This window comes from Puma concolor, unplaced genomic scaffold (genome assembly GCF_028749965.1).
Source record: "Puma concolor isolate L17-30 unplaced genomic scaffold, mPumCon1.1.hap2 unalloc_scaffold_39, whole genome shotgun sequence".
NCBI lineage: Eukaryota > Metazoa > Chordata > Mammalia > Carnivora > Felidae > Puma > Puma concolor.
This window is the reverse complement of record NW_028240246.1, coordinates 297,785-319,185: the sequence shown is the minus strand read 5'-3', so window position 1 is coordinate 319,185 and position 21,401 is coordinate 297,785. Positions and strand designations below refer to the sequence as shown.

Below are 21,401 nucleotides of genomic sequence, written 5' to 3'. Positions count from 1 at the left end.
GGCTGCTCGGGATAAGATCAGGTACCAAACTCAGTTCCCGAACCCTTGGTCTGATGTAAATGCCCTTCCTCTGACCATCACAGTGCCCTGAGCACGTCTCGCCCATAGGCGTGCGTGCTCCACAGGGCTCAGGGAATGAGCTCGGGTTAGCTTAAGCTCAATAAATGCGGACCAGCTGCCTGACCTAAGGACAGACAGAATGAGATAAGGGGGACAATTAGAAAGCCACTGCCACCTGGGAGTGAGGTAAGACCCTGAGATAGGGCGGTGGCAGTCAGCAGGAAAAGGAAGATACAGACCGACAAGGCACCTTCAGGCTGAAGGTGGCATTTAATAGCCCTTAGAGGCAACGTGCCAGCAGCTGCTTGCTCCAAAGCCCAGGCAGTTAGGGCCAGGGCCGCAGAGGCAAACGTCCCAGGGTGGATATTCAGATGATCTGGATTCCACTGCTTTAAAAAATGCCACAGCCTCTTAGGATATAATACTTAGCATAGAGATGTTCAAACATTCCAAGGCAGGGTCAGCAAACCTCTTCTGTCAAGGGCCACTTAGTAAAGATTTTAGGCTTTGCAGGCCACACATTCTCTGTTCCAACTACCTAACTTTGCCACGGTGTGGCAAAAAAGCGGCTCCTGCTAAAGGCGACCAGCCAGGGGCCTGAGCAGCCCCAGGCCATTGCCTGTGCGCTGAGGGGCTCTTGAGGCTTGGTCTAACAATAACCCCTATCTCACCCATCTCCATTCTAGAACACAGAGCGTCTCTGCTGCCTTCCCATAGAGCTGTAGAGGGAGAGCCCAGGGTCACCCACACTGAAGCTCCTCCCCAAAGCAAAGCCTCCCCTGCTGATCTCACTTGTGGGTGACAGCTTTCAGGAGGGGCCAGAAGACAGGCTGAGGCAGAGGCTTCTGGTGGGCGCTCTTCTTCCTTTTCCCTCCGGCCTTGGCTCGGATGTGCTTGGCATGCAGTCCGTGGATAAATACAGCCTCCAGGGCACTGCACATGGTGCTGGCATCTCCGTCTTCGCTAGTGACCACTGTGTCCGAGGACACGTACTGCTTCTGCAACGCCTTCACAGATCCCACTAGCTTCTTCTTGATGACCTAGTCAGTGTCAGACATAACACAGGCCTTTAGAAGATCCTGCGGTGACCCCTGGAAGGGAAGTGCTTATCACCAAATACACGCACACCCACACACGCCTCACGTCTACCTGTGGGTGTGTATACAGCAAAACTAGCACAAGCTAATCATAGAAAACAAAGATGGGTGCCTGGGTGGCTCAGTCGGTTGAGCGTCCGACTTCGGCTCAGGTCCTGATCTCACGGTTCATGGGTTCGAGCCCCACGTCGGGCTCTGTGCTGCCAGCTCAGAGCCTGGAGCCTGCTTTGGATTCTGTGTCTCCCTCTCTCTCTGCCCCTCCCCCACTTGCACACGCACACACGCGCTCTCTCTCTTTCTCTCAAAAATAGATAAACGTTGGAAAAAAATTTTTAAAAAAGAAAGAAAGAAAACAGAGACAAAGCATAGAGGAGAAAAGGAAAATTACGTACTTATACCCCCCAGAGATAGTTATTTTTTTGCAAAGATAGTTGTATGTTTTTCTTTTGTTTTGCTTTTTAAACCGAACTTCAGTGATTTGATAGCCATAGAAATCTTGTGTTTAAATACCGGCTCCATCATAGTTACAGGTGTGGGAGCCTGGGTGATCCATCTAGGGCAGGGGTGAAGCTTTCCACCTTGTTTAGGGGTCTACGATTCCATGAAGAGGCTACAAGTGCCACTTTAGAACCATAAAAACACCAAGAAAACAGGAGCATGGTCCACATTACGAAAGATCCTAGGGGCACCTGGGTGGCTCAGTCAGTTAAGCATCTGACTCTTGATTTCAGCTCAGGTCGTGATCTCACGGTTTCTGAGTTTGAGCTCCGTATCTGGCTCTGTGCTGACAGTGTGGAGCCTGCTTGAGATTCTCTCTCTCTCTCTCTCTCTCTCTCTCTCTCTCTCTCTCTCTCTCCCCCCCTCTCTGCCCCTCCTCTGCCCCTCCTCTGCTCATGCTCACTCTCCCTTTCAAAATAAATAAAATAAACGTTATTTATTTAAAAATATCTTTTTAATGTTTATTTTTGAGAGAGAGAGACAGAGAGAGAGACAGACAAAGTATGAGGGGGGGAGGGGCAGAGAGAGAGGAAGACACAGAATCCGAAGCAGGCTCCAGGCTCTGAGCTGTCAGCACAGAGCCTGATGCAGGGCTCGAACCCACGAGCCGTGAGATCATGACCTGAGCCGAAACAGGACGCTTAACTGACTGAGCCACCCAGGCGCCCCTAAAATAAATAAATAAACTTTAAAAAGAAAGAAAGAAAAAAGGAAAGATCCTTGACCTGGCAGTCAGAGGCAGATGTTAGTCTCAGCTCTGTTGGTCAACAGCTGGGTCACTGCAGACATTTCACTTAACCTCACTGAGCTTAATTTCCTCATCTGTTAAACGGAACGAATACTTCCTGACCTACAGCACAGGAGTTGGGGGGTGGGGGGGGGGGATTACTCTGAGGGCAGGACTTGCTTTTTTTTTTCATTCTTGCATCCTCAACACTTGGCCTGGTTCCTGACACATGTAAGTATTCCGTTAAGGTCTGTTACATAAATCAATTATAAAATACATATATGTAAAATCCTTTGGAAAGATAAAGACAGTTCTGTCATAATATAAGCATGTCAAAATACCTATGTTTTGGAAAAGGATTGGGAGGGAATACAGAAAACCTGGTTTGAACTGTTAGCTGATAGGATTATGGATAAATATTTTACTGTTTTATTTTTATCTTAGCCCAAACAGTTCATGTTAATGTTCTTAGAAAACTTGAATGTTCTTTTTTCTTTAAAAAAAAATTTTTTTTTAATGTTTATGTATTTTTGAGACAGAGAGAGACAGAGCATGAATGGGGGAGGGTCAGAGAGAGAGGGAGACACAGAACCCGAAGCAGGCTCCAGGCTCTGAGCTGTCAGCACAGAGCCCGACGCGGGGCTCGAACTCATGGACCGTGAGATCATGACCTGAGCCGAAGTCGGACGCTCAACCGACTGCGCCACCCAGGCGCCCCTGTTCCTTTTTTCTTTATAACAGCTTTAATGAGACACAATTTACATTGCATAAAATTCACTCATTTAAACTATTCAGTTCAGTGATTTTTGGTATATTCACAGAATAGTGAAACTACAGCCACTACCTAATTTTAGGACATTTTCATTCTCTCAAAAAGGAACACTGTGCCCATGAGCAGTCACTCCTCTCTAGTCCCCTCTCCCTCGACCCCTAGCAACTACTAATCTACTTTCTGTCTTTATGCATTTGCCAATTCTGGACATTTTGTGTAAATGAAGTCATACAGTATGCAGTCTTTTGATGTTAGACATCTTTTCATATGACTTATGGGTCATATACTTCTTTCATTGTTTGCTTATTTGACTTGAGAGAGAGAGAGAGAGAGAGAGAGGCAAAGAGAGAGGGGGACAGAGGATTCAAAGTGGGCTAGGTGGTGACAGCAAACTCCCAAATCGTGAGATCATGACCTGAGCCAAATGGACGCTCAACCGTCTGAGCCACCCAGGCCACCCTAATGCCTTCTTTTCTTTTCTTTTTTTTTAATGTTTATTTATTTTTGAGAGACAGAGAGAGACAGCATGAGAGGGAGAGGGCAGAGAGAGAGAGAGGGAGACCCAGAATATGAAGCAACCGCCAGGCACTGAGCTGGCAGCACAGAGCCCGATGCGGGGCTCCAACCCATGAGCCGTGAGATCATGACCTGAGCCGAAGTCGGATGCTCAACCGACTGAGCCACCCAGCTGCCCCTTCTTTTAATGTTTACTTATTTTTGAGAGAGAGAGAGAGAGAATGTGCATACGTGTATGTGCCTGTGGGGGAGGGGGCAGAGACAGAGCGGACCGAGGATCCAAAGCAGGCTCTGCTCTGACAGCAGAGCGCCCAATGCAGGGCTTGACCTCACAAACTGTAAGACCATGAGCCGCTTACGATCATGACGCTTAACCGTGTGAGCCACCCAGGCGCCCCATATGTATGACTTCCTTTGAGAAATCCTTGGTCTTTAGGCAGCCCGTATTAAAATCCGTCGTTTTTTATCAATTCCCATTCCATCACCAAGAAGATGTTCTAGAAAGGGCAGGATCTCCTCAGAGCCTGCTTCTGCTATAACTCTTTCTCAACCCGAGGCCTCGCTTTCCAGACAGTACTCATTCATTTCAAAGTGAGGAAAACCAACGACATGGCTGTCCCGTGCCCCCTTCCCCACCCTTGAGCCTCTCCGACTGCCTACCGGGATGGCAGCCCGGGGGTCCAGTCCATTCTCCACCACCGAGAGCATTTCCGCTCACACTGCAGCTCCCTCGGAGAATCACATGACACCTGCAGAGACAGACGGCGGCGGCCAGATGAGCAGGTTCCAGCTCCCCACCCGCAGCCAATTCTCCCCCTCCCCCAGCAGGCAGCGGGTCAGCCCATCTTCCTCAAACTGCAATGCAAAGGCCTCTGAATTCAAAAGTAAAAGCCAAGAGTGGATTTTAAGGAAGGAAACAAGGGAAGAGAAGAAATCTGAGGGCTCGGATCTCAGGAGGTGGGGAATCCTATGTGCCATGGGTGGGTCCACCCTAATCAGGGCATGGAAAGGCCTCTGTATGCCACACCACACGCTGGCACAAAAAAGCAGGGAATGAAGGGCTGATTTGGATACAGAACTAAGGGTGCGAGGGGGATGCTGCCGCTGGAGGTGCCAAGAGCCCACATGGACCAGGAAGCAGGGGCTCACAATTCACATTCGGAGCCTCTGACTCCTGTGCCAGCCCCATGTCTGCCAGCTCGGCGGGGACAAGCACAACCGAAGGAAGTTTCCAAAGGGAGGGCCTCTTGCTACATAGCTGCTTCCCCTCCAGGCACGAGGGTCCAGCTGGAGCAGCACAGGGACACGCCTAAGGGAAACAACACGGGTTCGAATCTCGATTTGCCACTAACCACTTAGGCATGCTAGGTGGGGCACCACGGCAGACGTCTCAAATGGAGGTTATGAATGTGGAAAATGCCCAGCACAGGGCCTGACGGTACTAAGGATAAATGGTGTCTATTACCCCGGTTGGATGTGGCCAAGCCTTACAGGCAAAGGCCACTGTCTGAATGAGTCCGCTCAACTACCTGAAGTCAGTACACAGGTAAATCCCTCAGGGCACTGGCTCCCCCCCACCCTCCGGGGGTGGCTTAGGTCGGGGGGGGGGGGCCTCAACCTGAGCCTCGGGGGGGGGGCTGTTGGCTCGCCTGGACCGCCCCAGCCACTTGGACGGACCAGGATTGGGTAGGCACATTCCCATCTAAACAGATCTCTAGTGACCACACTGCCGAGCATGGAGGGACACCAAAAAACAGGTCATCGCTGTCTCTGTTCTCAAAAACCGATGGCCCAAAGAAGTTATCAAATGGAGGCATGCTGAATGGATTTTGTACTGTTTACACACATTGCTTCATTCATTCCTTGGAACCACCCTAGGCGAGCTCTTTTATTATCCAGATCTAACAGATACGAAATCAAAGCTGACCCAGGTCAAGGAACTTCCCAAGATCCCAGGGCTGATCAGTGGCGGGCTCTACCACCTTCGGCCAGGATGACATCCACCCTTCTGGAAGAGGCAGGTGTGAGCTAGGGCTAAGGGGTGGCTGGGGAGGGGGCAGGGGAGTCTTGGGAGGAGGGCTCTTCGGCCGGGGGCCCAGGTGGCGGGATGCAAGGGAGCATCGGGTTGAGTCTGGCAGGAAAGGTTTACAGGCGAACAGCGAGGCATGGAGAACGGCAGGGTGGCCCTAAATGATGAAAGACGCTCTGATTCACCCCTGGCCTCTGGATCCGGCAGAGGGTGAACAGGACCCAGCGCCGACCTTCCTAAGTAAGGACATGCAAAGGGAGACAGGTGTGTGGAGGACGGGCCCCACGAAACCAGCTCTGGTCAGCGCACAACAGACTGACAGGAGGAACACTAGCCCCTGGCCACAGCCCATCACACTGTCTCTCCCTCCACCACTTTCCCAGCTCCTACCCACCGGGAATCCTCAGGACCCTTTGCTGGAGACCAGCTCCATGCTCTGGCCACCAGGGCACCGGGAGAAGGGGACGTACTACAGAGTCGGTCCTGAAACCGTGCCTGATCCTAGAGGCTGGGTTTCTTCAAGGCTACCCTACGCAGCCCTGCAGGCCAAGTTCAGGCTCTCTGGCTTTGAGACCCTGGCATCCAATCCCCTTTGGTAATTCCGGGGGCCTGCCCTTCTAGACAGAGCCTCAAGCCCTAAAACTGCCCTTCCCTCAGCCGGCCTCAAGGCTTGGGCCTCAGCAATCTGAAGAGGAGGACCATTGAGGCCTCATCAACTAATTAACTGAATATAATATTCACTGGAGGGAGGGAGGCTTATCATTAAGTGGGTGTCCTGGCCAAGTCAGGATCTGCTGAAAAAACAAAGTAAACTGACACTGAGGTCAGAGCAGGGCCAGACAAGAGACAACTGTGACCTAAAACAGTGTCAGGAACGTCACAAAAGGACAACCGTGCAGAGAAACCTAGAAGAATGGCCACTTGACAATTCACAAAACAGAACTGAGACGTGGGGGTCAGGCCAAAGTTCCGGGCACATCTTTCTTTGCAGGAAACCAAAGCTCCCTACATAGGCCTGTCGGTGCTAGAACGCCTCAGGAAGGCAGGCAATGGCTCAGAGGCAGGACCACGACCATCTACGATGTGAGATCTCTGGGCTCTGGGTCTCCTGACTGCTAGGTCAGCACTCCAGCAGGCTCCTTGGGTGGGCCAGACCCCCATCTACCATGCTATGGGACTGGTTTCACTTTCTATCCTCAGAACTGTCTTCACTGACACCAAGAAGCAAACGAAAGAGGGGTGGGTCTTCAGGAGACCCAGAATAAAGAGAGCAAGTAGAGAGTTCAAACATCCCTGATACAGTTGAGCAGAAAAGGTGAGTGCCGTGTGCCTTTAGGAAACTCCTAAGCCACCCTTCGTCTACCTCTGCCCCTCGGTATCGGTTCACTCTGGCACAGGATCTCATTCTCTATCCTCATTTAATTCTTAAAACAATCCTGTGAGAGAAGGATGATTATCCCTCATTCACAGAAGAGAAAACTGAGGCTCAGTAGAAACACGCCTCAGGTGAGGGACAGAATTTTCTCATTCCAAGCTCTGTGCCTTTCGCCAGTTCATACTGTCCCAGGTCCTTGGTTCAAAGAGTTTCAGGCAAACTTATTATTCACAGACTCTTCAGAAGCTCCACCTTATCAAAGAAGGCCTAACACTGACAAGAAACAATCTTGCCCATCAGATCTGTGGCCCCACCTAGCTGACCACAGGTCCTTTCCATGGCAGCCAGGTTTCCGAGCTGTCCCTCCTCAAACGTTCCAACACACAGGAAGGAATCGTTGTGGTTGATTCTCTTCGTGATACTGCCTGGCCTTCTATAAACATCCAATTTCACTTCCTCAGGAGACTAAGGAAGAACGAAAAGAGGAGAAGGACTCAGATGAGACTTACATTAAAAGAAGAAATGGATAACCTGGCTTCACCACTTTCGAAACACTCCGTTCATCAGTAAACAGCAACCTCCTCTTCTGAGAGACTTCCCCGCCATCCGCGACAGCCTCGTCTCTACGGCCTGACTCCGATCCTGCACCTGGCTATGCACGACAACAGGCCGGTGTTTAAGCCCTCCAGCTGCTCTACCAGGTGATGAGTCAGGGTTTTCAGTTGGAAACAAATGACAAAGTTATCTTCTGATTCAGAAAGACAGCGGATACTTCAGACATGTGAGTGCTGAGTAAACAGCACCTCCTTCTACCTGAAGAAAGTCGGATTTCTAGACAAGAGCCCTGTGGGGGGTGGGATGGGTGTGTGGGGGGGGGGGGGTAGGGCAGCAAAGCAACTGAATATCAGCTGGAGGGCAAGCAACTTCTAGCTCGTGATTCCCAGTCCAAAGGCTAGTGGGGGAGGCCAGAAATGTGAAGTCTAGGAACACTGGGTATCTTTCTTTCCTCCCTCCCTCCTTCCATCCAACAACACCCATCTCTCCCATATTCTTGTCCCAGGTCCCTTAAGATTCTGGCAAGGACCAAACTCTGAGTGAATGAAAGCAGGACCTTTGCCTGACTCATTCACCATTGTATTTCTAATGCTTCAAACAGTGCACGGCACAGGGTGGTGCTCAAGAAATACTTGCTGAATGAACAGATGAGTAAAATAAAAAGGCTCAGACCGTTGCAGACCGTAAGAGGTTGAGGTATACAACTTTTCAGTGGTGGGGTCACTGTGGAACTCCTTCCATTACACCAAGCTGCCAACAGGCTGAAACCCTTCAGAGATCACACCTTCACGGAAGGGGACATTGAAGGTCAAAGGCCATCCGATTCTCGAAGGCGTGAGACTACAAATGCAAGCAAAGACAATGGGTCTTCTTTGGGGTCCTTTACAATGGCTGTCAAATGGCCAATCCTTCGGAGTTTGGTCACCAGAACTTAGAGGGGAGGTGCACCCCCAAATCCCAGGAGATTATAAATGTTAACAATGGAGCCTGGGTGCCTCAAGAATGTCTAGCTACTCTGAGATAACTTGACTCTCTGTGTTCATGGGTAATCAAAATGGTCAAAACTCAATGCTCCAGCACCTGCCAAAAGAGGAAGCAATTCAACAGCCTCCACGGAGGCCTCGGCGTCCCCAGGATCCACTCATCTCTACTCTTCACAACATGTAACGTCACCTCTGGCACATTCGGTAGCGGGACTAATCTACAACCAGTTCTGGCCAGGAGGGGCACTGGGTGAGGGTCCTTTCTAAGCGGCAGGGCAATACACATGGACATGATTCTGTGACCACAGCCAACCCCACACAGTGGAACCCCTGGAGTTTCTCCAGATCATCACCCAAAAGGAAGTGATAAGCTCCCACTGCCCCAGCTGAATGAGTAGCTGTCCCTCACCTTCCAGGTATTTGGATGATACCTACCATTCCAGCAGCCAACGCGAGTGATGTAATATGGATGCCAGGAACACAATCCTTAAGGACAGCTACAGGGGACCTGACATCCAGGAAAAGCACTTGACCCACGGGAGAAGGATCTCTACTCCTCCACACTTACTTACCATCTGAGGCCCTGCATCAATTGAGGTGTTCGGCAAGTGCCTGGCTCTGAGAAAGCAGGTGGGGTCGGCAGGGGACTGCACTAGGTTCTCAGATCAAATGGGGACCACATCAAGGGAAGAATGGGCGCAGAGTTGGGATGAAGAGTTGAAACGGGGATAGGAAGACGTCAGTCTAACAAGATTGGGTAGGGGTGGTGGGAACTAGGGCAGCAAGAGTTGGGGGGTGGTTTAGCAAAGACTCAGGAATGAAGTGTCCTCAGGCTGGCTGGGGATGGAAAGAAAGTACGGGGTGGGCTTGGAAGTTAGGGGTTGAGTGGGCGAGGACAAGAAGATACATACAAGACTTGAGATAGGGCTGAGATCAGAGTTATCAAGAAGAGGGGGGTAAGCGCAATAGGGCATCTACTGTGGTGGTAGGTATTAAATGAGTGGGGGGAGGTGGGTGTTTTGGCTGAGCAGACCTTGGGGGGCTGAGCAGGGGGGCTGGGATAAGAAAGCTGAGCCTGAAAAGGGGTAAGCCAAAAAGACGGGGAGGGGGGAGGGGGGGTTCGAGGAGGTCTGCGTGGAGCACTGGGATCGCCAAAGGGGTTGAGGGGTGAGAATGAGATGCGTCAGAGGGAGGCGGAGGGAAGTGGCTGTCCTAGGGGTTGGAAGTGGGCTGCCGTGGGGTCGAGTGTGGCTGCACTTACGCAAGACCAGTGGTGAAGGGGTGAGGGTAAGGGCTGGGCTCGGGTCACGGGTGAAGAAGAGGAAGGGGACGGGTCAGCACTGGCTGTTTGGGCTGAAGGCTCGGGTCCGAGTGGGGTAGGGTGCGGGGCTCAGGCGGGGAAGGGAAAAGGCTCTGAAGCAGGACAGTTTCAAAGCAACCAAGGGTTTGCGATCACGGACAGGGCTGGTGACCCATCGCCCGTTCTCGTCTCGGCCCCGCCGTCCCTTCTCACCCTCCTCGCCCTCTGACCCCTAACTCACCAGAGGGAGCGGGGACGGGGCGCGGGGCACTCCTGGCCACGGCAGCCCCTAAGCCTCCGACCAGGCGCTGCGGCCTCCCGGCCAGCGACAACAGGAAACGGCGCTCGCGGCGCCGGACGCCATCACGTTGGTTCGGCGTCCGGCCCCGCCCCCGGACCGCGGAGCCAATCGCAGGGCCGGCGGAGCCTCGGGGCGGGGCCACCGCTCGGGAAAGCCCAAGTCACCAGCCCCGGAGCAGGTGAGTGATCTGGGAGGCTGGGGACTCTGCGACCCGAGATGCGCACGAAGAGGCGAGGCCACCGGGGTAGCCCACCAGTGTCGGGCGGAACGTGTCCTACTGCCCGCCCCCAGAAGTGTCTGCGTCTCACTAGATCCCGGCCGCCTTCTGGGTTCATGACCTTGCCTGGGCACAGCACTATCTACCATTGAGGCTGTCTGTTGGCCTCCTGCCCGGAAGGTTCCCACTTGTAAAATCGGACCAATAACGTCTACCCTAGTTTTGCCTCCCTGAGGGCATCAGTGCAGTAGGTGCTTCCCGCCTGGTGGTTCTCAGGAAAAGCATACAGGTTTTGATCACCGCTGTCACCAAGGGAGCACCTTTAGGTACCCGTCAGCCCCCAGGCATGAAGCTTAAGGTTCTGGTTATTCTCATCTAGCCAGCAAGTTGTTTGTTTCCTTTACTTGGTAGAGTTGATATTTCTCTTTCACATGGACTCGGAACAGAAGGTCAAGAGTGTGTGTTGGTGGGGGTGGGGAGAGATGTCTTGTGCTTTGGACACTTCATACCTGCAGGCTTAGGTCAAATGGGATCTTAGGGCCTGAGTGTGGGGTGAGTAGTGGGGTGGAGAGGTACTGCTATCTGCAGGTTCAGGGGGACTTTGGGGGTGTCTACAGGGCTGGTCTGGGAACGGGACAGTTCTTGGAAGAAAGCTCCACTGATCTGGGCCAGGCTCTCCATCAGCCTTTCTGGGAAGGGGAGAAGAAGGGGTCCCAGTGCCTGTTTCCATTTATAAAACCAGCTGTTGAAGATGTGGCACCTGAGTGTGTGCGGGTTGCCCCTTCAATAATTCTCTCTCTAGGAGCGAGAACCACCTCTCCTCGATTTTAGACTAGATGAATCTGAGTACATTTAGTATGGTTAACAGTTGAACAGAAAGTTAGAAATAAGGACACGGAGGGATGCCGGGGTGGCTCGGTCGGTTAAGTGTCTGACTTCGGCTCAGGTCACAATCTCACAGTTGTGAGTTCCAGCCCTGCATTGGGCTCTGCGCTGACCGTGCAGAGCCTGCTTGGGATTCTCTCTCTCTCTCTCTCTCTCTCTCTGTCTCTCTGCCCCTCCCTCGCATGTGCTCTCCCTCTCAAAAGTAAATAAACATTAAAAATAAATAAATAAGGACACAGAAGCAAAGCATTATCTTAGCATTAAACAACTTGGAAAGTAAGGAATTTACTAGGAAATCCAGCTTCCTGGGCAAAAGGATAGTGTTTCTGGTTATAATTATAGCACATCAAGAGCATCAGTGTCTTGATACAAGCATGCCCTCCCCCAGATGGAGCCAGCAACATTCCTCAGTTCTTCCAATGAATTTGTACGCAGCCGCTGTCTGCAAAAGCTGTGGGAACCCCGCATGGTAATCTCTTGTCTATCTTTTCAGGAGCCCCCGTCTCCTGGTCTTCTCTTACTTCTCAGGCCTCTCGGCCCCTCTGCAAAGTCGACGGGCTTGTCTTCCTCTCTCCATCTTACTCTGGCGCACGTTTCCACCATTCATGGGCCACGAGTCCACCAGGTAGTCTGAGGCCGGAAAAAAAAAAAAAATCTCCCATTACCCTGTTATTTGAGCAATAATAAAGGTACATGCAAAGTGCCATGGTGCCAGAGAAGAGGCCTGGAAGGTTATCCTGGCGGAAGCACCTTTTATCTGAGCCTTCCGGGTGGACACAGGAAAGGGCGATGCCGATGCCGGCGAAGAGACTGGTAGAGAAACGGCTGGTGGGTAGGAATGCAGACTGAGCTCAGGGGAGGGTGCACGGAGAGGTGGAGAGGAAGCTAGGAAGTAAGGCCAGAGTAAGAGGAGGGGGATCAGAATGGAAGGGGGAGATAAAGACAGATTGGGCAATGGGGAAAGGGAGGAGGCACAGACAGAGCTGGAGGCCAGCGCAGGAAGGGCTCAGACGCTCACAAAGGCACTGGTCTGTCAGAGTCAAGCACTAGGCATAGTCATTCAAAGCCAGGCAGGAGAACTGCAGGCATCTGAACTTCTCGGGGGTCTAAGGTGTCGATTCCTGAACCCCGCCCCTGCCCTGGAGAGTCACTCTGGGATGAGGCCCAAGCATTTAGCCTTGGCCCAGACCTTTTCTGTCTCTTGCCCTCCCACCCGTGGATCTGAAGGGTGAGAAAATGTGAGGATCTCTCTTTAACCTAGGAGCTGAAGGGCAAGGGATTTAACAGGTGTGGAAAACAGAGGCTCCTAGTTGCCAGATAGGAATTTTGATTTATCCTTAGCAACCACCCTGAAGGTAAGCACCATTGTTATGCCCATGGCATAGATGATAAAACAGGCTTAAGAGAGGTTAAGGAACTTGGGGGCCCAAGGCCATACAACTCATAATTACTACGGGTGGGATCCTCACCCAGCTCTGATTCTAGCTGGAGAACTAGCATAATTCAGTGGCCGAGCAAGTGGGCTTTGGAGCCAGGAATGCTTAGGTTTGAATACCGGCTCTACCCCATACCGTTTTCTAGGCCTTCCCTAAGACAGCGCGGGGCCCAGCACAACCCAGCAAGTGTGGGCCTGAGACCACTGCCACAGTCAGTGGTTTTCATAGGCCCCTCGAGATGGCACCAGAGATAGAAACTTCTAAGTTTGATTGGTGGTTAGAAAAGAGAAGTAAATCACAACACTCTGAGGCCCCTTCGCCTCAGGCAGAGGGGCCAGAGTGTGTGACTTCCGGGAAGTTCCCCAAACTATCTGAGCCTCAGTTCCTCATCTGTAAATTGGGGAAAATATCAGTTGCCGTGAGGATTAAAGAAGATAATATCCTCAGGACGGTTTCTGGTCTGAAGTAAGCACTTGAGGATAACTAGCTATATTATTATTATTATTATTATTATTATTATTATTATTACAGTTTTGGCTAATTTGTACCTACCCAGTCCAGTCAGATCTCCGTTTTCTAACTGGTCTTTGAGCACTGGAGTGAGAGCCTCTCTTGTTGGAACCCCAGATGTATCCTTACTTGGTCTCTGACCGAAATCATCTAAGTAGGACTAATGCCACCATTTCTTTTGAAACCGGAATAGGTAATGTTCTCATGGCTTCTGTTGCAGGAAGCTGGTTCCTCCCACTCTCCTTGAAGAAACGGATTTAAAGGGTTCATAAAAATGATTTGTCAATTCTATCTCAATGAAGTTGGACACAAATACAGCTTTGAGGTGCAGTTGACAAAAGAATGGACTCTGTAAGCCTCCCAAATGTTATCACACGTAGTTTACAGTTCAAATAGTACGAAATGAAATGGTGAGGAAACAGAATGACCCGCAGCAGCCTCTTGCCTCGACCATCCCCACCCTCCTGGGCCAGCTCACCAGTCCTCGGTCCTCCTTACCTCTCGCTGGGTCTTCGGGTGCTTATCTCCACCTGTCTTGTGTTTCTAGCTCTTAATTCTTCCATTTAAAAGATTTAAAAAAAAATTTTTTTTTTGAAAGAGAGAGAAGGAGAGAGAGAATCCCAAGCAGGCTCTGCACCGTCAACACAAAGCCCGATGCGGGGCTCGAACCCACGAACCGTGAAATCGTGACCTGAGCTGACGTCAGACGCTCAACCGACTGAGCCACCCAGGTGCTCTGATTCATGCATTTTAGACACTGTCTGTGGACGTCCTGGCAACACAGGCAAGGAGTTAGGTCTTTAACACCCCCCACCCATTCCATTCTTGGGGTTTACTTTTGTCACTCTTGCCCCACGAGTGACAGTGGTTGCAGAATTGTGACTAGGCAAGTATTGTTCACCGCAGAGCTTACTCATGTAGTCCGATGGCACTCGTTTCTGTCCCCCGACCCCCCGGGGTTTAATTTCTTCTCCTTCTCTTTCTGTGCTGCCCGCCACGATCACTCCTCCACTCCGCTCCAGTGCTCTGGCATGACAGTTAGTGCCATTCCCCTCGGCTACCTCCTTGACCTGTCCTACGCTGCTGTCCTGGAACCTTCCTTCGCTGCTTCCTGGGCTGGGCTTTTCCTGGCTCCCTTCTCTTCTTGCTTTCTTCACTCTCTCTCTTAATCTGCAGTTAAGAATCCCTTTCTAATATTAAAAAATAGAATGGTCTTTGGACCTGCTCGTGATCGTAGGTATCCTTTCGATATCTATTAATTGGGACAAAAAATACAGAAAGACCAAAAGTTACTATGAAGGCACTCCTGCTCTTAAGTGAATTTGTGTTTTACTCACAATAGCATCTATGAACGTGTGAAAGCCTGTTCAAAGTTCAGGCTTAGGGTTAGTTCAATCTAGCCTCAATGTCTGGTCTTCCATTTGTCACCTCACCCCCTCAACTTGCCGTGAGACAACCCCTCTCTTGACTTTCTATTCAGTTCCTGTGCCCTAGCAGAGACTTAAGTACTGGTTTAAGGCCCACCTTGCAGGTGCACGTGGCCATGGCTGGCCAATCAGGGTCTCCTCCTACCAGATACAGGGTCCAAGCAGACCAATCAGAGGCTTTTTGAAGACTGGCTTTCCTTTATGAGGCTTGCTCAACCTCAGTGGAGAGTTGGAGTTACTAACGACTATCTTTGCAGTCTTGGGGCATGCATCCTGAAGCCTGAAGCCATCATGGAGGAAAGCACAACTGAGGGACAGCTGCGGAGAGAATGACGTTTGAGCGCTAGATGCGGCCAGCTTTAAGATCTTAGGCTTCCCGGTTATGTGAGCCGATACACTGTATGACATTTTTGGTTTAAGCATATTTTAGTTGGATTTCTTTCACTTGGAGCATAAAGAGCGGCGACTGATACATTGTCTTTGCGAACTTGGGCAGGTTATACAAGCGGTGTGTACAGACTTGGACCGTGACAACGCAGCTCCCATTAGGTCCCCTGTGGCTGCCCTGTTATCAGCCTGAGCCTGAGACAGCTTGACGTGGAATAGTCCGTTTTAGGGTCTGGAGGAAACGACTTACCATGAGTCACTGCCCTAAAATATACTTTCTACCCACATGCCCGGTGCCTGGAATTCTGTGGTGATGGTGGCATTCCTTAGCGTCAACCATGGCTCTCTTCAAGCGGTTCTCCTTTGGAGTGTGGAGTCTGCGATATTAAACTTGTAGAAGTCCTTTCTTCTGGAGGTCCCTCTGGGAGGCAGTGGATCCAGGATGCGGTGTAGACAGACCTAGGTACACATCTCAGTTCCCAATGGCACGGTCCCTTTGCAGCTTTGGGGGCAAACACATAGCACTGTGTGCTGACCTTTAGGAGGTCAGTCTGTATTACATAAGGAATCCTATGCAGAGAGTGAAGAAATGGTCTCAGATTCACCCAGTAATATCCCCGAGTCAGCCCTGAGGGCAGGGTCTGGCACTAGGCGTTGGGAAGAGGAAGGAGATGTGATTCTTGTCTTGTCAGGGCTCCTGACCTAACAGAGAACTGCGGTTGAGTCTTCACATGGACGGACGCTATCTTTCACTCCGCGCCATTCGTAGGTGACGCCTAGAAGAGCAGGGCCACCGTGTCGTAGCCTCTAACCCACGACTCTGTCACATTCTGGGAGAGAGAATTATGGGCCCTCCCCGCATCCCCGCTCCTGCTGTGTCTCCTCGTGGCCACAGTGTACTTTCCCATCCCTGGCTTGGGGCTTGGGGCTGGTTCCGTGCTTAGGCTCAAAGAGAGCAAGAGTGCTTGCTCTCTTCCGCTTCTCTTGGGTAGCCGCTGCCTCTTCAGCCTGGGTCCCGGCAGCAACGCAGGGAGACAGGACCAGCAGCGAGAAGCCGAGCCGATCCAGCCAGCAGGGCATTAAAGTACAGCGGTAACGGCCAACCTGTGAGAATCGGTTTCCCAGCCTCCTGAGTTTTGAGGATGGTTTATTAGTTAGCACTGTTGTGGCAAAAGATAACAGATACATGGACTCCCTCCGTTATCAGGTTACGTACAGGTTCAGCTGCTGCAGTAGAGACCCGACACAACAGTGGGTTAAGTGAATTTTTTTTAATTCTTTTTTTTTTAATCCTTTTTTTCGGGGGGGGGGGGAGTGCAGGCGGGGGAGGGGCAGAGAGAGTGGGGCAGAGGATCCAAAGCGGGCTCTGCGCTGACAGGCTGACAGCACAGAACCCGACGTGGGACTCAAACTCACGAACCGCGAGATCATGACCTGAGCTGAAGTTGGATGCTTAACCGACTGAGCCACCCAGGCGCCCTTTAATTCTTTTTGGTTTTAAGTGTTTATTTCTTTTTGAGATAGAGACAGAGATTGAGTGGGGGAAGGGCAGAGAGAGAGGGAGACACAGAGTCCGAAGCGGGCTCCAGGCTCTGAGCTGTCAGCACAGAGCCCGATGTGGGGCTTGAACCCACAAACGGTGAGATCCTGACCTGAGCTGAAGTCGGACACCTAACCGACTGAGCCATCCAGGCGCCCCAACAGTGGGTTAAATTAAAAAACAGCTTGGGGCGCCTGGGTGGCGCAGTCGGTTAAGCGTCCGACTTCAGCCAGGTCACGATCTCGCGGTCCGTGAGTTCGAGCCCCGCGTCGGGCTCTGGGCTGATGGCTCAGAGCCTGGAGCCTGGAGCCTGTTTCCGATTCTGTGTCTCCCTCTCTCTCTGCCCCTCCCCCGTTCATGCTCTGTCTCTCTCTGTCCCAAAAATAAATAAACGTTGAAAAAAAAAAAAAACAGCTTCTTGGGGGCACCCGGGTGGCTCAGTCGGTCAGGTGTCTGACTTCGGCTCAGGTCATGATCTTGCCGTTCATGGGTTCGAGCCCTGGGTCGGGCTGTGTGCGGACGGCTCGGAGCCTGGAGCCTGCTTCACATTCTGTGTCTCCCTCTCTCTCTGCCCCTCCCCCGCTCATGCTCTGTCTCTGTCTCTCAAAAATGAGTCAACATTGAAAAGAAATTTTTTTAAGAAGCAGCTTCTTGATCTCTCATATGATAATCCGGTTAAGTACTGGATCTGGGGCTGGTTCGGTGGCTCTTATGTCAGGGAGCCAGGCTCCTTCTGTTTTCCTGCTCTACCACCCTGGGGTGTAGCCCTCATCCAGATGAGGCCTTTGTACTGTTGAAATCTTCATTTCCTCCACAGGGTGGCGCCAGACCGCTCTCTGCCACTGCCCTGGAACACAGGCAGCCTAAGCACCATTCCTGCCTCTGCTTCGGGCCTCGGGACTTTTCTTCTTCTTGAATGAGTGTGCTCCCGCCCCCCAGCTGGTGCTCCACGCCATCCCCCAGGTCTCAACAACATACCCCCACCAGGACCACAGGAGCCAGAGCTGGTCGTGCCTGGTGCTCCTCAGGACTGAGAGGCCCTGACCTCCGTGGGGGCAGGAGCCCGCCAGCATGACCAGTCGGGACTCCCAGGTTAAGAATCCAGTGGAGCCTCCTGGTCATCCTCAATCTGCTCTGCCCTTCGTCTCCCGCTCGCAGATCCCTGCTGACCTCCAGCCCTGAAGAAGCCGGAGAACCTCTGCTTCCCCCACCTCCCCGTCCGCCTTGTCCTACTTCAGTAGTTTGGTGAGCATAAAAAGGCCTGTCGAAGTGGTCCCTCTGTTTGGGGGATGGGCTCAGGAGGGGTGGGCATGTGGGTTCGGAGGGTGACAGATTCTTTCTCCAAATGCTCGCCAGGCTCCTCCGAGCCCTCTTCTTGATTCAACCTTGCTTGGCCTGTGAAGACTTGAACAACCACGGGCATGGTTGCTGGCAGCTCGTGGCCGCATCCCTAGTAGGACTCTAGCCTCCCTTAAAGTGCCTGCCTGCAAAACTCCCGGCTGTCTAAAGGATTGGCTGCTTAGTCCAGCCGACGCCTGAAGATCGGGCCCCTGTCTCCCAGCTTCTGTGAGAGGGCAGGAGCTTAACTCTGAGAAGTGTCAGCAAAGCCAGATGGGTCTCCTATGGGCCAGCGTCCCTTCCTGCTTTTTGTCATCTTTCACTTCTGATTATAGAGCCCCCACTCATTCCCTTCCCTAGTCCCTCATTCTCCCTGTGAAATACCCCATCACCTCTGTAATACTCCCAGTTGGGTGCCTGCTCACGATGAACCCTTTCCCCTACGGCACTGCAATACTATGTTACTGACTGAACTCTGTCTGGATTACTTTAAGTAGTGTCTGCTTTTGTTTATCTTCATCAGGGGAGGTGTGCGGGATCAGCCTTTTAATTTTTTTTTTTTAATATTTTGTTTTGAGAGAGAGGCAGGGTGCAAGCAGGGGGGTGGGGGAGGGGCAGAGAGCGAGGAAGACACAGACTCCAAAGCGGGCTCCAGGCTCCGAGCTGTCAGCACAGAGCCCGACGTGGGGCTCAAACCCAAGAACCGTGAGATCATGACCTGAGCCGAAGTCGGTCGCTCAACTGACTGAACCAGCCAGGTGCCCCAACAGCCTTTGAAATTAAATTATTTTCAGGATCAGCTTTTTAAGTAAGCATCCCAGGGATGTTTGCGTATAGAGGTCCAAAGGCTATATTTTGAGAAATCATGTTTCCCTGTGGAGATCTTTTCTCTGGCAGCCCTTTTGAATGGGGGCTATGTTTTCTCAGATACCGCATTGCCAATAGTCCATCCAGCTTTAATTCCAGTGAGAACGTTCCAGAGATGAAACTAAGAATCAACTCCAGGCGCTTCTCCAGTCACCTCTGGGGATGAGTGTATGTCGTCAGCATCCAGCACCTCACCTGCTGCCCAGCTAGAATGACACCTTTCAGGGTTTCTGACTTAGAAACACGACCACCAGGTTACTCCATGTGGACACCACCCCCCTTTTACAAAGCCTTTGAACACCCACCCATCAGGAGGGGTTTGCTGGATAATGTTGGTTGGCTCTTGACACCCATTTCTAGCCCCTTCTTTGCAGGTCCTGGAAACCCACGAACCATAGTTCACAGATTCCCTCGGCAGCAGAATTCTGCCAATAAAGCGTACCTGTGTGAGATTTAGAAGGCGGGAAGGAGGCGGAAGCCATGCTTTTCTCCTCTGCAGCAGCAGACATGCAGGCTGAATGTTGGAGTCCATACTCCCCACCAGTCAGGCTTGGGGCCATGGGGCTGTAGTGACCCCAGCAGGGGCTTCCCGAAGTTTCCTGACTGAGTGGCAGCAGCAACTTTGAATCTATGGAAAGCAACTGTGGTAAAGTAACCTGAGAGCTAGTGGTGCGATTCCCCCCTGGCCCTGACCTTCACCACCGCGAGCCCCACCAGTGGTGAGCACCAATTGCTTGTATAACCTTTGCGTGTGTGTGTGTTTGAAATATCTAGAATGGTTTGTTTTCCTGGCTATGGTAGTTTTAAAATATGTTCACAAAACTGAGGGTTGACGGGGGGTGGGAGGGAGGGGAGGGTGGGTGATGGGTATCGAGGAGGGCACCTTTTGGGATGAGCACTGGGTGTTGTATGGAAACCAATTTGACAATAAATTTCATATATTGAAAAAATATAAAGATCTACTGAATGAGTGCTGGAAAAAAATAAAAAATAAAATATGTTCACAAATTCTGACTCTTCTCTTTAATTTTTTTTTAACGTTTATTTATTTTTGAGACAGAGACAGAGCATGAACGGGGGAGGGGCAGAGAGAGAGGGAGACACAGAATCCGAAGCAGGCTCCGGGCTCTGAGCCATCAGCCCAGAGCCTGACGCAGGGCTCGAACTCATGGACCGCGAGATCGTGACCTGAGTTGAAGCCAGACGCTTAACCAACTGAGCCACCCAGGCACCCCGACTCTTCTCTCTTTAAAAGTTGGGGTCTAAATTCCCACCCCTTGAATGGGAACTGGATTTAGTGACTAAGTCACTGCTAAATGCTGCTCTGTGCCATCTGAGGTGAGGTCATAGGAAGGCTACCTTCTGTCATTTCTGTCTCTCTTTCTCAGCTCACTCACTCTGGAGGTACCCAGCCATCATGCTGTGAGGACATTCAGTCAAACAGCATGTGGGCAGGCTCATATGGCAAGGATCTGAGGCCTCCCTCCAACCCCCTTGACAGCCATGTTAAGTGAGTGAACCACCTTGGAAGTGGACCCTTCCGACTCAGTCAAGCCTTCAGGTGACTGCAGCCCTGTGGTATCTTGAGAATCTCACCAAAGACCCAGGGGCAGAAGTGCCCAAGCTATTCCCAAAAATTTGACTCAAAACTTTTGAGGAATGGGGAGCCTGGGTGGCTCAGTTGGTTGAGCGTCTGTCTGACTTTGGCTCAGGTCATGGTCTCACCATTCATGGCTTCGGGCCCCGCATTGGGCTCTGTGCTGACAGCTCAGAGCCTGGAGCCTGCTTCAGATCCTATGTCTCCCTCTCTGCCCCTCCCCTGCTTGTACTCTCTCTCTTGTTCTCTCTTCAAAATAAACATTAAAAAAGATGTTTTTTGAGGAATAAATGCTTATTGTTGTTTTAAAAAAATTTTTTTAAATGTTTATTTTGGAGAGAGCAAGAGACAGAGACATAGAGTGCGAGTGGAGGAGTGGCAGAGAGGGTCATAATCTCGTGGTTCATGGGTTCGAGCCCCGCATCGGGCTCTGTGCTGACAGCTCAGAGCCTGGAGCCTGCTTCACAATCTGTGTCTCCCTCTCTCTCTGCCCGCACGCTCTCTCTTTCTCTCAAAAATAAACATTAAAAAAATTAAAAGAGGGGCGCCTGGGTGGCGCAGTCGGTTGGGCGTCCGACTTCAGCCAGGTCACGATCTCGCGGTCCGTGAGTTCGAGCCCTGCGTCGGGCTCTGGGCTGATGGCTCAGAGCCTGGAGCCTGTTTCCGATTCTGTGTCTCCCTCTCTCTGCCCCTCCCCCGTTCATGCTCTGTCTCTCTCTGTCCCAAAAATAAATAAACGTTGAAAAAAAAATTAAAAAAAAAATTAAAATATGGCAGGGTAGCATTTGAGACTAATAAGTATTGTGCAAATTTGAGGTAGTGTTACAGAAACAACATTTTCTAAGCTTCACTCTATGAACCACATTTGCGCTAATGGAAATATTCCAAAATAGGAGAATGGAGTTGCCTGGAATCCCGGCCCACACTTTGGGAAGCCCAACGATGCACAGATGGGTCTTCTTGGTTTCTCGTCAGCTCTGTCTC

General features: G+C 51.4%; 1 protein-coding gene and 2 long non-coding RNA genes across 21 annotated transcripts in view; 1 reads left to right on the top strand and 2 right to left on the bottom strand.

Annotated features, from left to right (window-relative positions):
* LOC147571234 (pleckstrin homology domain-containing family M member 1-like) overlaps positions 1–10,273 on the bottom strand; it is a 29,513-nt gene extending 19,240 nt beyond the window's left edge. For 5 of the 10 annotated variants that reach the window (XM_086696518.1, XM_086696513.1, XM_086696521.1 and 2 more), the window contains exons 1-3: positions 10,154–10,272; positions 4,331–4,419; positions 853–1,100 (exon numbers count right to left, since the gene is read on the bottom strand). In XM_086696518.1, the coding sequence (XP_086552644.1) occupies positions 853–1,100; positions 4,331–4,378 (296 nt within the window). In that variant the 5' untranslated portion in view covers positions 4,379–4,419; positions 10,154–10,272. Of the gene's footprint in view, positions 1–852; positions 1,101–4,330; positions 4,420–4,819; positions 4,845–7,583; positions 7,767–8,301; positions 8,470–10,153 lie in introns of those variants that run through there. The other 5 variants (XM_086696514.1, XM_086696515.1, XM_086696516.1 and 2 more) reach the window with 5 other exon arrangements.
* LOC147571232 (uncharacterized) lies at positions 10,272–19,660 on the top strand. Of its 9 annotated transcripts, none has more exons than XR_015247605.1 (5): positions 10,375–10,391; positions 13,860–13,992; positions 14,946–15,538; positions 17,433–17,860; positions 17,972–18,446. It is a non-coding gene; the product is annotated as an uncharacterized LOC147571232 (long non-coding RNA). The 9 variants fall into 9 exon arrangements; XR_015247604.1 differs by lacking the exon at positions 10,375–10,391 and adding an exon at positions 11,808–11,940; XR_015247603.1 differs by lacking the exon at positions 10,375–10,391 and adding an exon at positions 13,540–13,671.
* Positions 11,565–14,946, bottom strand: LOC147571233 (uncharacterized). Of its 2 annotated transcripts, none has more exons than XR_015247613.1 (3): positions 14,786–14,946; positions 13,304–13,503; positions 11,565–11,945 (listed from the first exon to the last, which is right to left on the bottom strand). It is a non-coding gene; the product is annotated as an uncharacterized LOC147571233 (long non-coding RNA). The 2 variants fall into 2 exon arrangements; XR_015247612.1 differs by lacking the exon at positions 14,786–14,946 and adding an exon at positions 13,760–13,874.
* Positions 19,661–21,401: the final 1,741 nt, after the last annotated feature.